At 34.8% G+C, this 14,867-nt stretch overlaps 1 protein-coding gene across 4 annotated transcripts in view; it reads right to left on the reverse strand.

The window, feature by feature from the left end:
• Positions 1-14,867, reverse strand: part of GLG1 (golgi glycoprotein 1) — a 216,890-nt gene that overhangs the window by 91,703 nt on the left and 110,320 nt on the right. For all 4 annotated transcript variants that reach the window (XM_037816454.1, XM_037816453.1, XM_037816456.1 and 1 more), the window contains exon 2: positions 6,877-6,909. In XM_037816454.1, the coding sequence (XP_037672382.1) occupies positions 6,877-6,909 (33 nt within the window). The remainder of the gene's footprint in view (positions 1-6,876; positions 6,910-14,867) is intronic.

A 14,867-nucleotide genomic window follows, 5' to 3' on the forward strand; every position in this document is an offset into this window, starting at 1 on the left:
GAAAACATGGAGACAAAATAAAAGCACTACCATTTAGACATTTTTTTTCTTTTTTAACAAAGGGCAATTTGTTTCAAAGCTATGAATTCAAAGTTACTATAAAGTAAAGAAATTTTCAAAAGTCTTGTCTTTCCACAACACTTTCATCACCCCCGAAAGAAACCCCACAGCAGTTACATGTCACTACCCAGTCCTCTTTCCTCACCACCTGGCAACCATTAGTCTACAATGTTTTTTCTTTTTAATATAATTTATTAATGCATTATTACTCTTTTTCAGAAATATAAATAAGAAGGAAATTCGAAATAGGTTACCACCAATACATTTTTCCTTAGAAAACAGATAAGCATACGTTACACTTGATTATTGAGGGCTGATTATACAGCCACTTTACTTATACCATATTTGACAGTGTTCTTTTCTGAGTGAATACAATGAACTAAGGAAAATAACTACAACTTACAGTAAGTGCTACTGGTTAGCATGATGTATTTTAGCTTCAATTTCCTTAAATTTAAAATGCTTACTCATGAATCCATCTACCCACCCACCTCCCTCTCCCAAACATGTATTAAGTGACTACAATAATCTGGGTATATTGCTAAGTGATAGGGTACAGAAAGGCGGGAAGGAAAAAAACAAAAGGTCATTGTCTCAGCATTCAAGAAGCTCAACCATAGAAAAAAGAAGGAAGAATCAGATTGGGAAGAAAATAAGCAGTAAGAGTATAGTGGGGTAAATGTGATATACAGTGTGATAAGCATGCTCATGAGGACTTCAGCCATATCAGATTAAGGCCCACCCTGATTCAATTTGGCCTTATCCAAATAGGATTTTCAAAGGTCTTGAACATGCCTTTATGGGGACATGATTCAGTCTACTGCAGTGGGTTTGTTTCTAAACTCTCAGTTCTATTCCAATGGTCTATAAGTCTATCCTTGTATCAGTTCCACACTGTTTTGATAACTGTAGCTTTGTAGCAAGTTTTGGAATAAGGAAGTGTGAGTTCTCCAACTTTGTTCTTTTTTTTCCCCAAGATGTTTTTGACTATTTGGGATCTCTTGCATGTCCATATGATTTTGATGAATGGCTTTTCCATTTCTGCAAAAAAGGAGGCTGGACTTTTGATTTCATATTACATTTTAATTCATTGAAAATGTTCAAAAATTAATATTGGTGATGGATACACAACTATATGGTGGTACTGTGAACAGTTGATTGTACACTTTGTATGACTGCATTGCATGTGAATATATCTCAATAAAATTGAATTATTAAAAAAATTTGTTACCATTATATGAAAACATAATTAATTTTTATATGCTGAACTTGTATCTAAGGACCTTGCAAATTCATCTATTTATTAATTGCTAACAGTTTATCTGTAAGTTTTTTTGCATTTTCTATACAATCATAACATCTGTAAATGATAATTTTATTTTTTCCTTTCTAATTCTTACCTATTTTGTTTCCTTTTACTTCCTCTACTGCACTGGCTATGATCTCTGTTATACAATGTTGAGTAGAAGTGATACTAACTCTGTCTTGTTGGCAATATTGGGTGGAAAGCTGTCAATAATTCACAACTAAGTATGATGCCTGCTGTAGGTCTTTTTGCAACTACCTTTTACCACATTAAATAAATTCCTGTCTAAAATGGGTGGTGAAATGAGAAATCTGAACACTAACTGGATATCTGACGATGTTAAGAAATTATGTTACTTTTACATATGATAATGGCATTGTGGTTATGTTTTTAAAGTCCTTATATTTTAGCGGTACCTACTGAAATATTAACAGTGAAATAATAAGATATCAACTAGGTGAAGTTGGCAGGGGTATAAGTGACTTAAGATTGGTCTGAATTAATAACAGAAGCTAGGCAATGATTACATCAAACTGATTATATTATTCTATTTACTTTTCAATTGAAGTATAATTCACATATAAAATTAATCATTATAAGTGTATAATTCAGTGGTTTTTGGTACATTCACACAGTTATGTATCCATCACCACTAACTAATTCTAGAGCATTTTCATTATCTCAAAAAGAAACCCAATACCCATCAGCAGTCACATTCTATTTCCCTCTTTCCTTGGTAACCCCTAATCTATTTTTTACTTTTATCGAACAGCCTATTCTGCACATTTCATATAAATGGAATCATACCAAAAAAACAAAAAACAAAAAACCTTTGTATCTGGCTTCTTTCACTTGGCATAATGTTTTCAAGGTTCATTCCATTGTATGCATATACCACAAGTTGTTTATTCATTCATCAATTGATGGACATTTGGGCTGTTTCCACTTTTAGGCTATTATGAATAATGCTGCTATGAACATTTGTGTACAAGCTTTTGTTTGAATATCTGTTTTCAATTCTTTTGGATATATATCTAGGAGTGGAATTGCTGAATACATATGGTAACTGTGTTTAACTTTTTAAGGAACTGCCAGACAGTTTTTCAAAGATTCTGCCCCATTTTACATTCCCACAAGCAATGTGCAAGTATTCCAATTTCTTCATATCCTTGCTAACACTTGTTATTGTCTGACTTTTTTATTAGAGTCATCCTTGTGGGTGTGAAGTGATCTCTCACTGTGATTTTCATTTTCATTTCCTTAATGACTAATTATATTGAGCATCTTTTCATAGGTTTATTAGCCATTTGTAATCTTCTCTGGAGAAATGTCTATTTAAATCCTTTGCCCATTTTTAAAACCGGGTTGTTGTTTTTTTATTGTAGACCCTTATAAGACATGATTTGCAAATATTTTCTCTCATTCTGTGGGTTGTCTTTTAACTTTCTTCATATTGTCCTTTGAATATAAATTTAGGAAATGCTTGTCAATTTCTTCAAATAAGTTGGATGGAATTTTGATAGGGATTATTTTGAATCTGAAGGTCAATTTGGGGAATACTGCCATCCTAACGCTATTAAGTACTCTAATACATGCATATGGGATGGCTTTCCATTTATTCCATTCTCCCTTAATTTCTTTCAATGGTTTTTAGTTTCCAGTGTACAAATCTTGCAATTCTTTTGTTAAATTTATTCCTAAGTATTTTGTTCTTTTTGATGCCATTGTAAATGGAATTTTCAGATTGCTCATTGCTAGTGTATAGGGATACAACTGATATTTGCATATTAATCTTAGTAATTCAAATTTCTTTCATGTGATAAGTCTGATTACTGTTTAATAAGCTAGTGAGTGCAACTTTGCCTGGAACAGTAATGTCAAAATATCACTTCATGTCATGTTTAATATTTTAGATAAAAAAAAGTTATCTGAAAAGTGGTATCCACTTTTATGAGCTGTAATGGGTAAATATCACCAACCAAACAGTCATTAAGTGAGATAAATCTGTATCCTGATTACACATCTTTAACTTACTTGAGTAAGTAACCAACTTGAGTTGATATTATACTATCTCATGTATAAGATATAGGAATCTTCCAAAGTAAAATTCTATTTATATCCCCTCTCATCCTTTATTCTACCATCATTTATTTTACTCTACATACATTATAAAAAGCAAAGTATATTATTATTGTCTTGCTTAAGTCAACTGACTTTTTTAAAAAAGAAAGTTTTTATCTTTTAAAGATATATATTCAAATATTATGAAGGATAAGATACGATGTCTAGGATTTGCTTCAAATAATCCAGGAATCAAGAGGAGGGACAGAGGGTGGGGGTTGCTGCAGAATGGGATGGGTATAGATCAAACAAGATTGGCCATGAGTTGATAATTGATAAAGCTAGGTGACAGGTACATGGGGTGTTGTTATACTATTCTCTTTATTTTGGTAAATGTTTGGAATTCCCCATTGAAAAATGTTTGAAAAAGAGAGGGAGGAAAAAAAAATGATGCTTAAAAACAAAGTCAACATAGAGACTGGGAGAACATATTTGCAGTATATACAACTAACAAAAGACTGGTAATTTCAGCATATAAAGAACACCATGTATCAATAAGAGAATGGCAAACGACCCAATTGAAAAATGGTCAAAGGTTTGACCAGGCAATTCCCAGAGGAAGAAACCCACATAAACAATACATTCAAGAAATATGTGTTTTATAATTATAAGTTATTAGGTATGATTACAGGTTCTCTGGATGGTGGGACATAACACAAAGACAATCGGGTAAAGCGCTTTCAAAGTCTTCATTACTTACAGCTCGAAATGAGAGAAGGCTGCCACACAGGGCCACACAGGGGTTTGCACCTTGAGAGAGGGTAACAGCAAGCTAGAACCATAGGAGGCAGCTTTTGTATGGCAAGAGGGGTGGGGTCAGCTAGGGTTCCATGGGCTTCCTGTGGATTGGGTGTGCTGAATAGTTCTGGTGGGCCAAAGGAAGAAGGGGCCATCCCTAGATGCTTGGCATTAGGGCCCTCTGGCAGTGGCGGTGTGTGTGCAGTGACCCAGGAGCTCAACTGACTTTTAAATACATAAAAAAAAGAAAAGATAGTTACATTTCTATATGTACTTACTCTTCCCAATGCTGTCTGTTCTTTCTGTGTTTCCTTTTGGGATCATACTCCTTCTGCCAAAGAACTTACTATTTCTCTTAATGTGGGAATGCAGGAAATAAATACTCCCAGCTTTTACTTGTCTGAAAAAGTCTATTTTGCTTTTATTTTTAAGGATATTATCACTGGGTTTAGAATTATATATTGGCATTCTCTTCCAGCATTTTAAATTTGTTGTTGCATTGCCATCTGGCTTGCACTGACTGCTTTGTTGAGAAGTCAGCCATCATTCTTTTATTCCTCCTCTTCCAATTTTCTAGATTTTCCCCTTATGCTTTGTTTTCAGCAGTTCGTCTGTTATATGTATAAGGGTTTCTACTTTGCATAGCTGTCTCTTGGGGTTCACTAAGCTACTGAATCTGTAGGTTAATGTCACTCATCAGATTTGGAAAAATTACTGTTATTTCTTTGAATATTCCTTCTATCCTAGTCTATCCTCTACTTCTTGAAATCCAGTAACACGTATCCCATGTCTCTCTTAATGCAGTTTTGTGTTTTTTAAAAAATTCTTGCTTCTCTCTCTCTCCTTCAGTTTGGATATCTTCTGTTGATTTGTCTTCATGGCCACTAATCCTGTCTTCTAAATCTATCCAGTAAATTCTTAATTTCAGAAATTATATTTTGTGGTTTTAAAACATCTATGATTTTCTTAATAGATTTTAATTCTCTGTGGAAATACTTAAATCTTTTTATCCATTTTGTCTATCTTTTCCTCTAATTTATTTAAAATATTAATCATAGTTATTTTGTATCAAAGCTCTAGATTATATTACTGTTCTCTAAAGAATCCCAACAGTTTCTTATACAGACTTTTGATCAATTCTCCCATATTCTGTACATGATTTGCCCCTATTTTCAGCATATCATGTCCTTCTTATTCCCTAGCCCTTGAGGGTTCTAAGGTACAAATCAGCTTCTTTCTGTATTTCTCCTAAGCCAGATTCAGTGTATTGATGCATATAAACATCCTTTTACGGATACATTTTAACATACACTCTTTTAAGTATAACTATACATAAATTCCTAGAAGTAGATATGCTGGGTCAAATCATATATATATATATATATATATATATATATATATATATATATATTTTTTTTTTTTTTAAGTTGACTGCTCTCTAAAGAGGTTTCTCTTGTTTACATTCCCGCCAATATGTTAGTCAGGATTCAGCAAACATTTTCTGCAAAGGGCCAGAAAAGAAATATTTCAGGCTCTGAGGGCCATAATGTCTGCTGTTGTAGCGTGAAAGCAGCCACAGACAATATATAAATGAATGGGTGCGGATGCACTCTAATAAAACTATTTTTTCTTTTCCTGTGAATAGTCTGTTCACATCTATTGTCTATGTTTACTAACAATATTTGCTATTAAAGAATGTAGTCCTTTTTCATCTGTGTTGCAAATATTTTTGCATTATTTACATTACTTTTTAGGGGGACAGTTTTTTTTAATGCAATCAGATTACAAAAATCTTTTTCTTTATATCTTTTGGGGGTTATGTTACGTCTAGAAAGGCCCTCTCTGGTCATGTTTTCTTCTAGTACTCTTGTGATTTTATGTTGTATTTTTAATCTCTTACTTACCTAGATCTTCTTTAGAAGAAGTAAACAGTTAACCTGCCTCTCTCTTCTTGCAGACCTCTTCCATTCTACATCGTTGGCATAGTGATGTCTTTCAGTACTGCCAGATATCTACCTATTCCTCTTTTAAGACTGTTCAAGTATCATCTCCTCTATTAAGTCTTTCCTGACATCAACCTATCTGGGCAAAATTCAATTTTGGATCCCTGCTATGCTCTGTATAGATTTCTGCCAAAGCACCCAATACTTTTTGCACAGATTTGATTTCACATCAGTCTCCTTTTAATGTTAGACCTTTAACATATTAATCATAAGTGCTTTTGGAGTTTTTAATCTAACTACAATATATATCTCTATCATCAAGATATCTGTTTGTCTGAATGCCTCTAGTTTCTACTACAGTGTTTGACATACAGCAGATATATCTGTTTGACTGCTAAAAGAAAGAATTTTAAAACAGAATTCTAAAGTTTTAAACTTGATAAGCAGAGAATTATTTTTATATGGTAGCTGTAACTGAAGAAAAATTTGAGCTTAAGTATATAGATATTAACTGTAGAACCTGCTGGTTCCTATAATGGATGAGTATTCATAGATTTTGGCTTGGTGACTGAAGGAAATTTAATATCCTCTTTGTTAAGATGAAGAGAATCTAAGAAAACAATGCCTGCCAGAACAACAGGAAAAGCATTCCAAAATCTGTCATATATAAAGAGCACATATGGTAAATTACACAAAATCCATACTTACATGATTGCAGTCTGAAGAAATTTCATTTTCAGGCTAGAAGGAAAAAAAAAAAAGAAGAGATAATGTAAAAAAACAAACAAACAAACAAAAAAAACTTTCAAGTTATCAATCACCACCACAATCAGTGCAAAACAAGAAATCTGGATATTCAATGGAATATATATTTTTCAATATAAAGGGTAAAGTGGGGCTCACATATCTTTTTTTTTTTTTTTTTTTTTTTTTTCCCTTGCAAAGTCTTTTATTTTATTTTATTTTATTTTTTTTTTTATCATCATTTTATTGAGATACATTCACATACCACGCAGTCATACAAAACAAATTGTACTTTCGATTGTTTACAGTACCATTACATAGTTGTACATTCATCACCTAAATCAATCCCTGACACCTTCATTAGCACACACACAAAAATAACAAGAATAATAATTAGAGTGAAAAAGAGCAATTGAAGTAAAAAAGAACACTAGGTACCTTTGTCTGTTTGCTTCCCCTACTTTTCTACACATCGATCCATAAACTAGACAAAGTGGAGTTTGGTCCTTATGGCATTCCCAATCCCACTGTCACCCCTCATAAGCTACATTTTTATACAACTGTCTTCGAGAATCATGGGTTCTGGGTTGTAGTTTAATAGTTTCAGGTATCCACCACCAACTACCCCAATTCTTTAGAACCTAAAAAAGGTTGTCTAAAGTGTGCGTAAGAGTGCCCACCAGAGTGATCTCTCGGCTCATTTTGGAATCTCTCTGCCACTGAAGCTTATTTCATTTCCTTTCACATCCCCCTTTTGGTCAAGAAGATGTTCTCCATCCCACGATGCCGGGTCTACATTCCTCCCCGGGAGTCATATTCCACGTTGCCAGGGAGATTCACTTCCCTGGGTGTCTGATCCCACGTAGGGGGGAGGGCAGTGATTTCACCTTTCAAGTTGGCTTAGCCAGAGAGAGAGGGCCACATCTGAGCAACAAAGAGGCATTCAGGAGGAGACTCTTAGGCACAAATACAGGGAGGCCTAGCCTCTCCTTTGCAGCAACCGTCTTCCCAAGGGTAAAACTTATGGTAGAGGGCTCAACCCATCAAACCACCAGTCCCCTATGTCTGTGGTCATGTTAGCAACCATGGAGGTGGGGTAGGCGAATACCCCTGCATTCTCCACAGGCTCCTCAAGGGGGCACTGCATCTTTTTTTTTCCTTGTTTGTCTTTTTTCTTTTTTTTTTTTTAACTTTCCCTTCTTTTTTCAAATCAACTGTATGAAAAAAAAAGTTAAAAAGAAAACAAACATACAATAAAAGAACATTTCAAAGAGACCATAGCAAGGGAGTAAGAAAAAGACAACTAACCTAAGATAACTGCTTAACTTCCAACATGTTCCTACTTTACCCCAAGAAAGTTACATACTATAGCAACATTTCAGTGAACTTGTTCCTACTACATCCATCAGAAATTAACAGACCATAGTCATTTCTGGGCATCCCCAGAACGTTAAATAGCTTATCTGTTCTTCTTGGATTATTGTTCCCCCTTCCTTAATTGCTCTCTACTGCTAGTTCCCCTACATTCTACATTCTAAACCATTTGTTTTACATTTTTCAAAGTTCACATTAGTGGTAGCATATAATATTTCTCTTTTTGTGCCTGGCTTATTTCGCTCAGCATTATGTCTTCAAGGTTCATCCATGTTGTCATATGTTTCACCAGATCGTTCCTTCTTACTGCCGCGTAGTATTCCATCGTGTGTATATACCACATTTTATTTGTCCACTCATCTGTTGATGGACATTTGGGTTGTTTCCATCTCTTGGCAATTGTGAATAATGCTGCTATGAACATTGGCGTGCAGATATCTGTTCGTGTCACTGCTTTCCGATCTTCCGGGTATATCCCAAGAAGTGCAATCGCTGGATCGAATGGTAGCTCTATCTCTAGTTTTCTAAGGAACTGCCAGACTGACTTCCAGAGTGGCTGAACCATTATACAGTCCCACCAACAATGAATAAGAGTTCCAATTTCTCCACATCCCCTCCAGCATTTGTAGTTTCCTGTTTGTTTAATGGCAGCCATTCTAACCGGTGTTAGATGGTATCTCATTGTGGTCTTAATTTGCATCTCTCTAATAGCTAGTGAAGCTGAACATTTTTTCATGTGTTTCTTGGCCATTTGTATTTCCTCTTCAGAGAACTGTCTTTTCATATCCTTTGTCCATTTTATAATTGGGCTGTCTGTACTATTGTCATTGAGTTGTAGGATTTCTTTGTATATGCAAGATATCAGTCTTTTGTCAGATACATGGTTTCCAAAAATTTTTTCCCATTGAGTTGGCTGCCTCTTTACCTTTTTGAGAAATTCCTTTGAGGTGCAGAAACTTCTAAGCCTGAGGAGTTCCCATTTATCTATTTTCTCTTTTGTTGCTTGTGCTTTGGGTGTAAAGTCTAGGAAGTGGCCTCCTAATACAAGGTCTTGAAGATGTTTTCCTACATTATCTTCTAGGAGTTTAATGGTACTTTCTTTTATATTGAGATCTTTGGTCCATTTTGAGTTAATTTTTGTGTAGGGGGTGAGGTAGGGGTCCTCTTTCATTCTTTTGGATATGGATATCCAACTCTCCCAGCCCCATTTGTTGAAAAGACCATTATGGCTCAGTTCGGTGACTTTGGGGGCCTTATCAAAGATCAGTCGGCCATAGATCTGAGGGTCTATCTCTGAATTCTCAATTCGATTCCATTGATCTATATGTCTATCTTTGTGCCAGTACCATGCTGTTTTGGCAACTGTGGCTTTATAATAAGCTTCAAAGTCAGGGAGTGTAAGTCCTCCCACTTCGTTTTTCTTTTTTAAAGTGTCTTTAGCAATTCGAGGCATCTTCCCTTTCCAAATAAATTTGATAACTAGCTTTTCCAAGTCTGCAAAGTAGGTTGTTGGAATTTTGATTGGGATTGCATTGAATCTGTAGATGAGTTTGGGTAGAATTGACATCTTAATGACATTTAGCCTTCCTATCCATGAACATGGAATATTTTTCCATCTTTTAAGGTCCCCTTCTATTTCTTTTAGTAGAGTTATGTAGTTTTCTTTGTATAGGTCTTTTACATCTTTGGTTAAGTTTATTCCTAGGTACTTGATTTTTTTAGTTGCTATTGAAAATGGTATCTTTTTCTTGAGTGTCTCTTCAGTTTGTTCATTTCTAGCATATAGAAACATTACTGACTTATGTGCATTAATCTTGTATCCCGCTACTTTGCTAAATTTGTTTATTAGCTCTAGTAGGTGTATCGTTGATTTCTCAGGGTTTTCTAGATATAAGATCATATCATCTGCAAACAATGACAGTTTTACTTCTTCTTTTCCAATTTGGATGCCTTTTATTTCTTTGTCTTGCCGGATTGCCCTGGCTAGCACTTCCAGCACAATGTTGAATAACAGTGGTGACAGTGGGCATCCTTGTCTTGTTCCTGATCTTAGAGGGAAGGCTTTCAGTCTCTCACCATTGAGTACTATGCTGGCTGTGGGTTTTTCATATATGCTCTTTATCATGTTGAGGAAGTTTCCTTCAATTCCTACCTTTTGAAGTGTTTTTATCAAAAACGGATGTTGGATTTTGTCAAATGCTTTTTCAGCATCTATTGAGATGATCACTTGATTTTTCCCTTTCGAGTTTTTAATGTGTTGTAATACATTGATTGTTTTTCTTATGTTGAACCATCCTTGCATGCCTGGAATGAACCCCACTTGGTCATGGTGTATGATTTTTTTAATGTGTCTTTGGATTCGATTTGCAAGTATTTTGTTGAGGATTTTTGCATCTATATTCATTAGGGAGATTGGCCGGTAGTTTTCCTTTTTTGTAGCATCTTTGCCTGGTTTTGGTATTAGATTGATGTTAGCTTCATAAAATGAATTAGGTAGTGTTCCATTTTTTTCAATGTTTTGAAAGAGTTTGAGTAAGATTGGCGTCAGTTCTTTCTGGAAAGTTTGGTAGAATTCCCCTGTGAAGCCATCTGGCCCTGGGCATTTATTTGTGGGAAGATTTTTGATGACTGATTGGATCTCTTTGCTTGTGATGGGTTGGTTGAGGTCTTCTATTTCTTCTCTGGTCAGTCTAGGTTGTTCATATGTTTCCAGGAAATTGTCCATTTCTTCTACATTATCCAGTTTGTTGCCATACAGTTGTTCATAATATCCTCTTATAATTTTTTTAATTTCTTCAGGATCTGCAGTTATGTCACCTTTTTCATTCATTATTTTGTTGATATGGGTCTTCTCTCTTTTTGATTTTGTCAGTCTAGCTAGGGGCTTGTCAATCTTGTTGATCTTCTCAAAGAACCAACTTTTGGTGATATTTATCCTTTCTATTGTTTTTTTGTTCTCTATGTCATTTATTTCTGCTTTAATCCTTGTTATTTCTTTTCTTGTACTTGGTTTAGGATTGGTTTGCTGTTCATTTTCTAGCTTCTTCAGTTGATCCATTAGTTCTTTGATTTTGGCTCTTTCTTCCTTTTTAATATATGCGTTTAGTGCTATAAATTTCCCCCTTAGCACTGCTTTTGCTGCATCCCATAGGTTTTGGTATGTTGTGTTCTCATTTTCATTCGTCTCTATATATTTAGCAATTTCTCTTGCTATTTCTTCTTTAACCCACTGATTGTTTAGGAGTGTGTTGTTTAACCTCCAGGTATTTGTGAATTTTCTAAGTCTCTGATGGTTATTGACTTCTAATTGTATTCCATTGTGGTCAGAGAATGTGCTTTGAATAATTTCAATCTTTTTAAATTTATTGAGGCTTGTTTTATGTCCCAGCATATGATCTATTCTGGAGAAAGTTCCGTGAGCACTAGAAAAGTATGTGTATCCTGTTGATTTGGGATGTAATGTCCTGTAGATGTCTGTTAAATCTAATTCATTTATCAGATTGTTTAGGTTTTCAATTTCCTTATTGGTCTTCTGTCTGGTTGATCTATCTATAGGAGTGAGTGATGTGTTGAAGTCTCCCACAATTATTGTGGAAACATCAATTGCTTCCTTTAGTTTTGCCAATGTTTCTCTCATGTATTTTGTGGCACCTTGATTGGGTGCATAGACATTTACGATTGTTATTTCTTCTTGCTGAATTGCCCCTTTTATTAGTATGTAGTGGCCTTCTTTGTCTCTCAAAACATCCCTGCATTTGAAGTCTATTTTATCTGAGATTAATATTGCTACACCTGCTTTCTTTTGGCTGTAGCTTGCATGAAATATTTTTTTCCATCCTTTCACTTTCAGTTTCTTTGTGTCCCTGTGTCTAAGATGAGTCTCTTGTATGCAACATATTGATGGTTCATTTTTTTGATCCATTCTGCGAATCTATATCTTTTAATTGGGGAGTTTAATCCATTTACATTCAACGTTAAAACCGTGAAGGCATTTCTTGAATCGGCCATCTTATCCTTTGGATTATGTTTGCCATATTTTTCCCTCTCTCTATTAATATCCTTTATTGTACCCATACCGAATCTCTTTAGTACTGAACCTTTCTCCAAGTCTCTCTGTCCTGTCTTTGTTTCTCTGTCTGTAGGGCTCCCTTTAGTATCTCCAGTAGGGCAGGTCTCTTGTTAGCAAATTCTCTCAGCATTTCTTTGTCTGTGAAAAATTTAAGCTCTCCCTCAAATTTGAAGGAGAGCTTTGCTGGATAAAGTATTCTTGGCTGGAAATTCCTCTCACTCAGAATTTTAAATATATCGTGCCACTGCCTTCTCGCCTCCATGGTGGCTGCTGAGTAGTCACTACTTAGTCTTATGCTGTTTCCTTTGTATCACATATCTTTTAAATGGCTGGGGGGAATTTTGCCAGAAAGGGAAATGAGGCCTAGTTTCTTTACAGCAGTGGTACAATCTGGAAATGGGGAGAATGGAGAAAGAATGTACTACAGAGATTAAGCAATGGTGACACAAGGATCCTTACATGACACTTTATAATTCTGAATGCTAAAGAAGACCAGACCCACATAGGTGTTTTTCTTTAAAGAAAGTTAGATATCTGAAAAATCAGGTTTACTAAGGAATACAGAGAAAGTCCTTCAATGATTTAAAATTAGTCTAATATCACCACTGGGGAAAGCTGGGTGATAGGTACTCAGGACCTCTCTGTACTATTTTTGCAATTCCTTGTGAATCTATAATTTATTTTAAAATAAAAAGTTTTAAAAGTATTTTGAAATTATTATACTTTCCCTCTTTCCAATGAAAACATTTGCTTTGTAATGCCAGGTACCTGTACATCAGAGATAAAATGAACTTTCATTTCTATGAAGAAAAAGGTGGACTAGGTTTTGCCCAATATTGCTTAGCTTTGCAATACACATCCACTTTAGTTTCTTTGTGCATATCTTTAAAGAAGATAAAAATACAGTAATAGAAAGCACCATTTCCTTTGAGATTCCACAGTATTTCAAACTGTTTCTGAAATCTGTGTGCCTTATATGAAAGATTCTCAATTTAGGTAGTAAAAGATGATACTTTCAAATAAAAAAGATGTTTTCTATTCAGGAATAAAGGTAAGGCAATAAACAAAATATTAAAAATTAACAAAGGAAAACAGTCGTATCTAGTACTACTTCATGGAGAAAAGAGTTTCTAGGGAACTATTAATCCTACTGCAGAAATTAGTAGCCATCAACAGCAATATGCAAACTCATTTCCATATTTGGTTAAAAATATTATATTAAAAAACTGACCTTAGACTGCTAGGCAATTGTAAGATTGTAACACACTACTTTTGAACTTTCTCCCTATTTGTAGAAGAACAGATACTTTAATGTAAGACACCTTTCTGAATTTTAGAAATCATTCTCTTCACAACAAATTAATCTACTTTAATTCTGTTCTCTTCCACTTCAATTCAAAGTGCGTAAACTATATCACTTAACAGTTTATTAAAAAGAATGCTTTATTTTTATTTTATTTAAGCAGTTCTCTACCCTATCCCCTTTTAATCTATCCCTTAAATGTTTCCAATTAATCAGCAATTCTAGTTCTTTCTCACTCAAGGCATTGATGATGTCAATTAAAATCTTCTCTACTTGGACTCATTTCTACTAAACAACAACTTGGATTAAAGGGGCATACTTGAAAGAAATTCGGACCTTTGGAGAATTTTCAAAATAGTGTAGTCAAATACGATGTAAGCTACCCACAGAAAGAAAAGTGTTCTTATCAGCAAATTAATTATTATTCTAACAGCTTGCTTCCCTACAGTGGTAATTGTCGTTTGCCCCAATTCTTCACTCTCTATCCAGATCCTCTGCCCTGTAATCTTGCACTGTGTTCCACTGTGAACAGAGTACACATCTTGCTCCACTTATGTTGGGCTAGGCCATTGACTTGCTATAGTCAACAGAATTTTAGCAGACTCGGTATGAGCAGAGGCTTTAAATATACTTGAGTAGTTTGGCTTGTACTCTTATGCTCCTGCCATTTCCCATGAGAAGAAAATTTCAGGTTGCTGCTAGTACAAGGAGAACGAAAGATATGCAGGGCAAATCTGAACCTGTAGCCTGAAGTAGAGCCATCCCAATTCACTCATATAACCACGAACAAGAAAAACAAATATTTGTCATTGCAAGCCCCTGAAATTTTGAGGTTGTTATGAAGCAAAAATGACAAATATACCCATCAAGCAAAGAACTAATAAAAACTTCCAAACCTTTAAATTGCAATTGGTAATAGATATGATTTAATATTAGAGTGAATTATATTATTAAGAAAAGAGTATTGTATTTTTTATGAAGGAACAGCATAATCCACTGAGACACAGGTGAACTCCAAATTAGGAGGCTTGTATTTGGTTTTCATCTCTTTTGTTGCCTTGATTTGCAATGGACGGTAGAGTGTCTTATATATTTATTCCTAGATATTAATTTCTCTACCTAGAAAGAAAAGATGACAAAATAGAAAACCAGAAGACCAAGGTTATAATGTTAGGCCTTTAAAATTGGTGGCCCTCAGATCTATGGCCG

The sequence above is a fragment of the Choloepus didactylus genome, chromosome 22 (assembly GCF_015220235.1).
Source record: "Choloepus didactylus isolate mChoDid1 chromosome 22, mChoDid1.pri, whole genome shotgun sequence".
Lineage (NCBI taxonomy): Eukaryota > Metazoa > Chordata > Mammalia > Pilosa > Megalonychidae > Choloepus > Choloepus didactylus.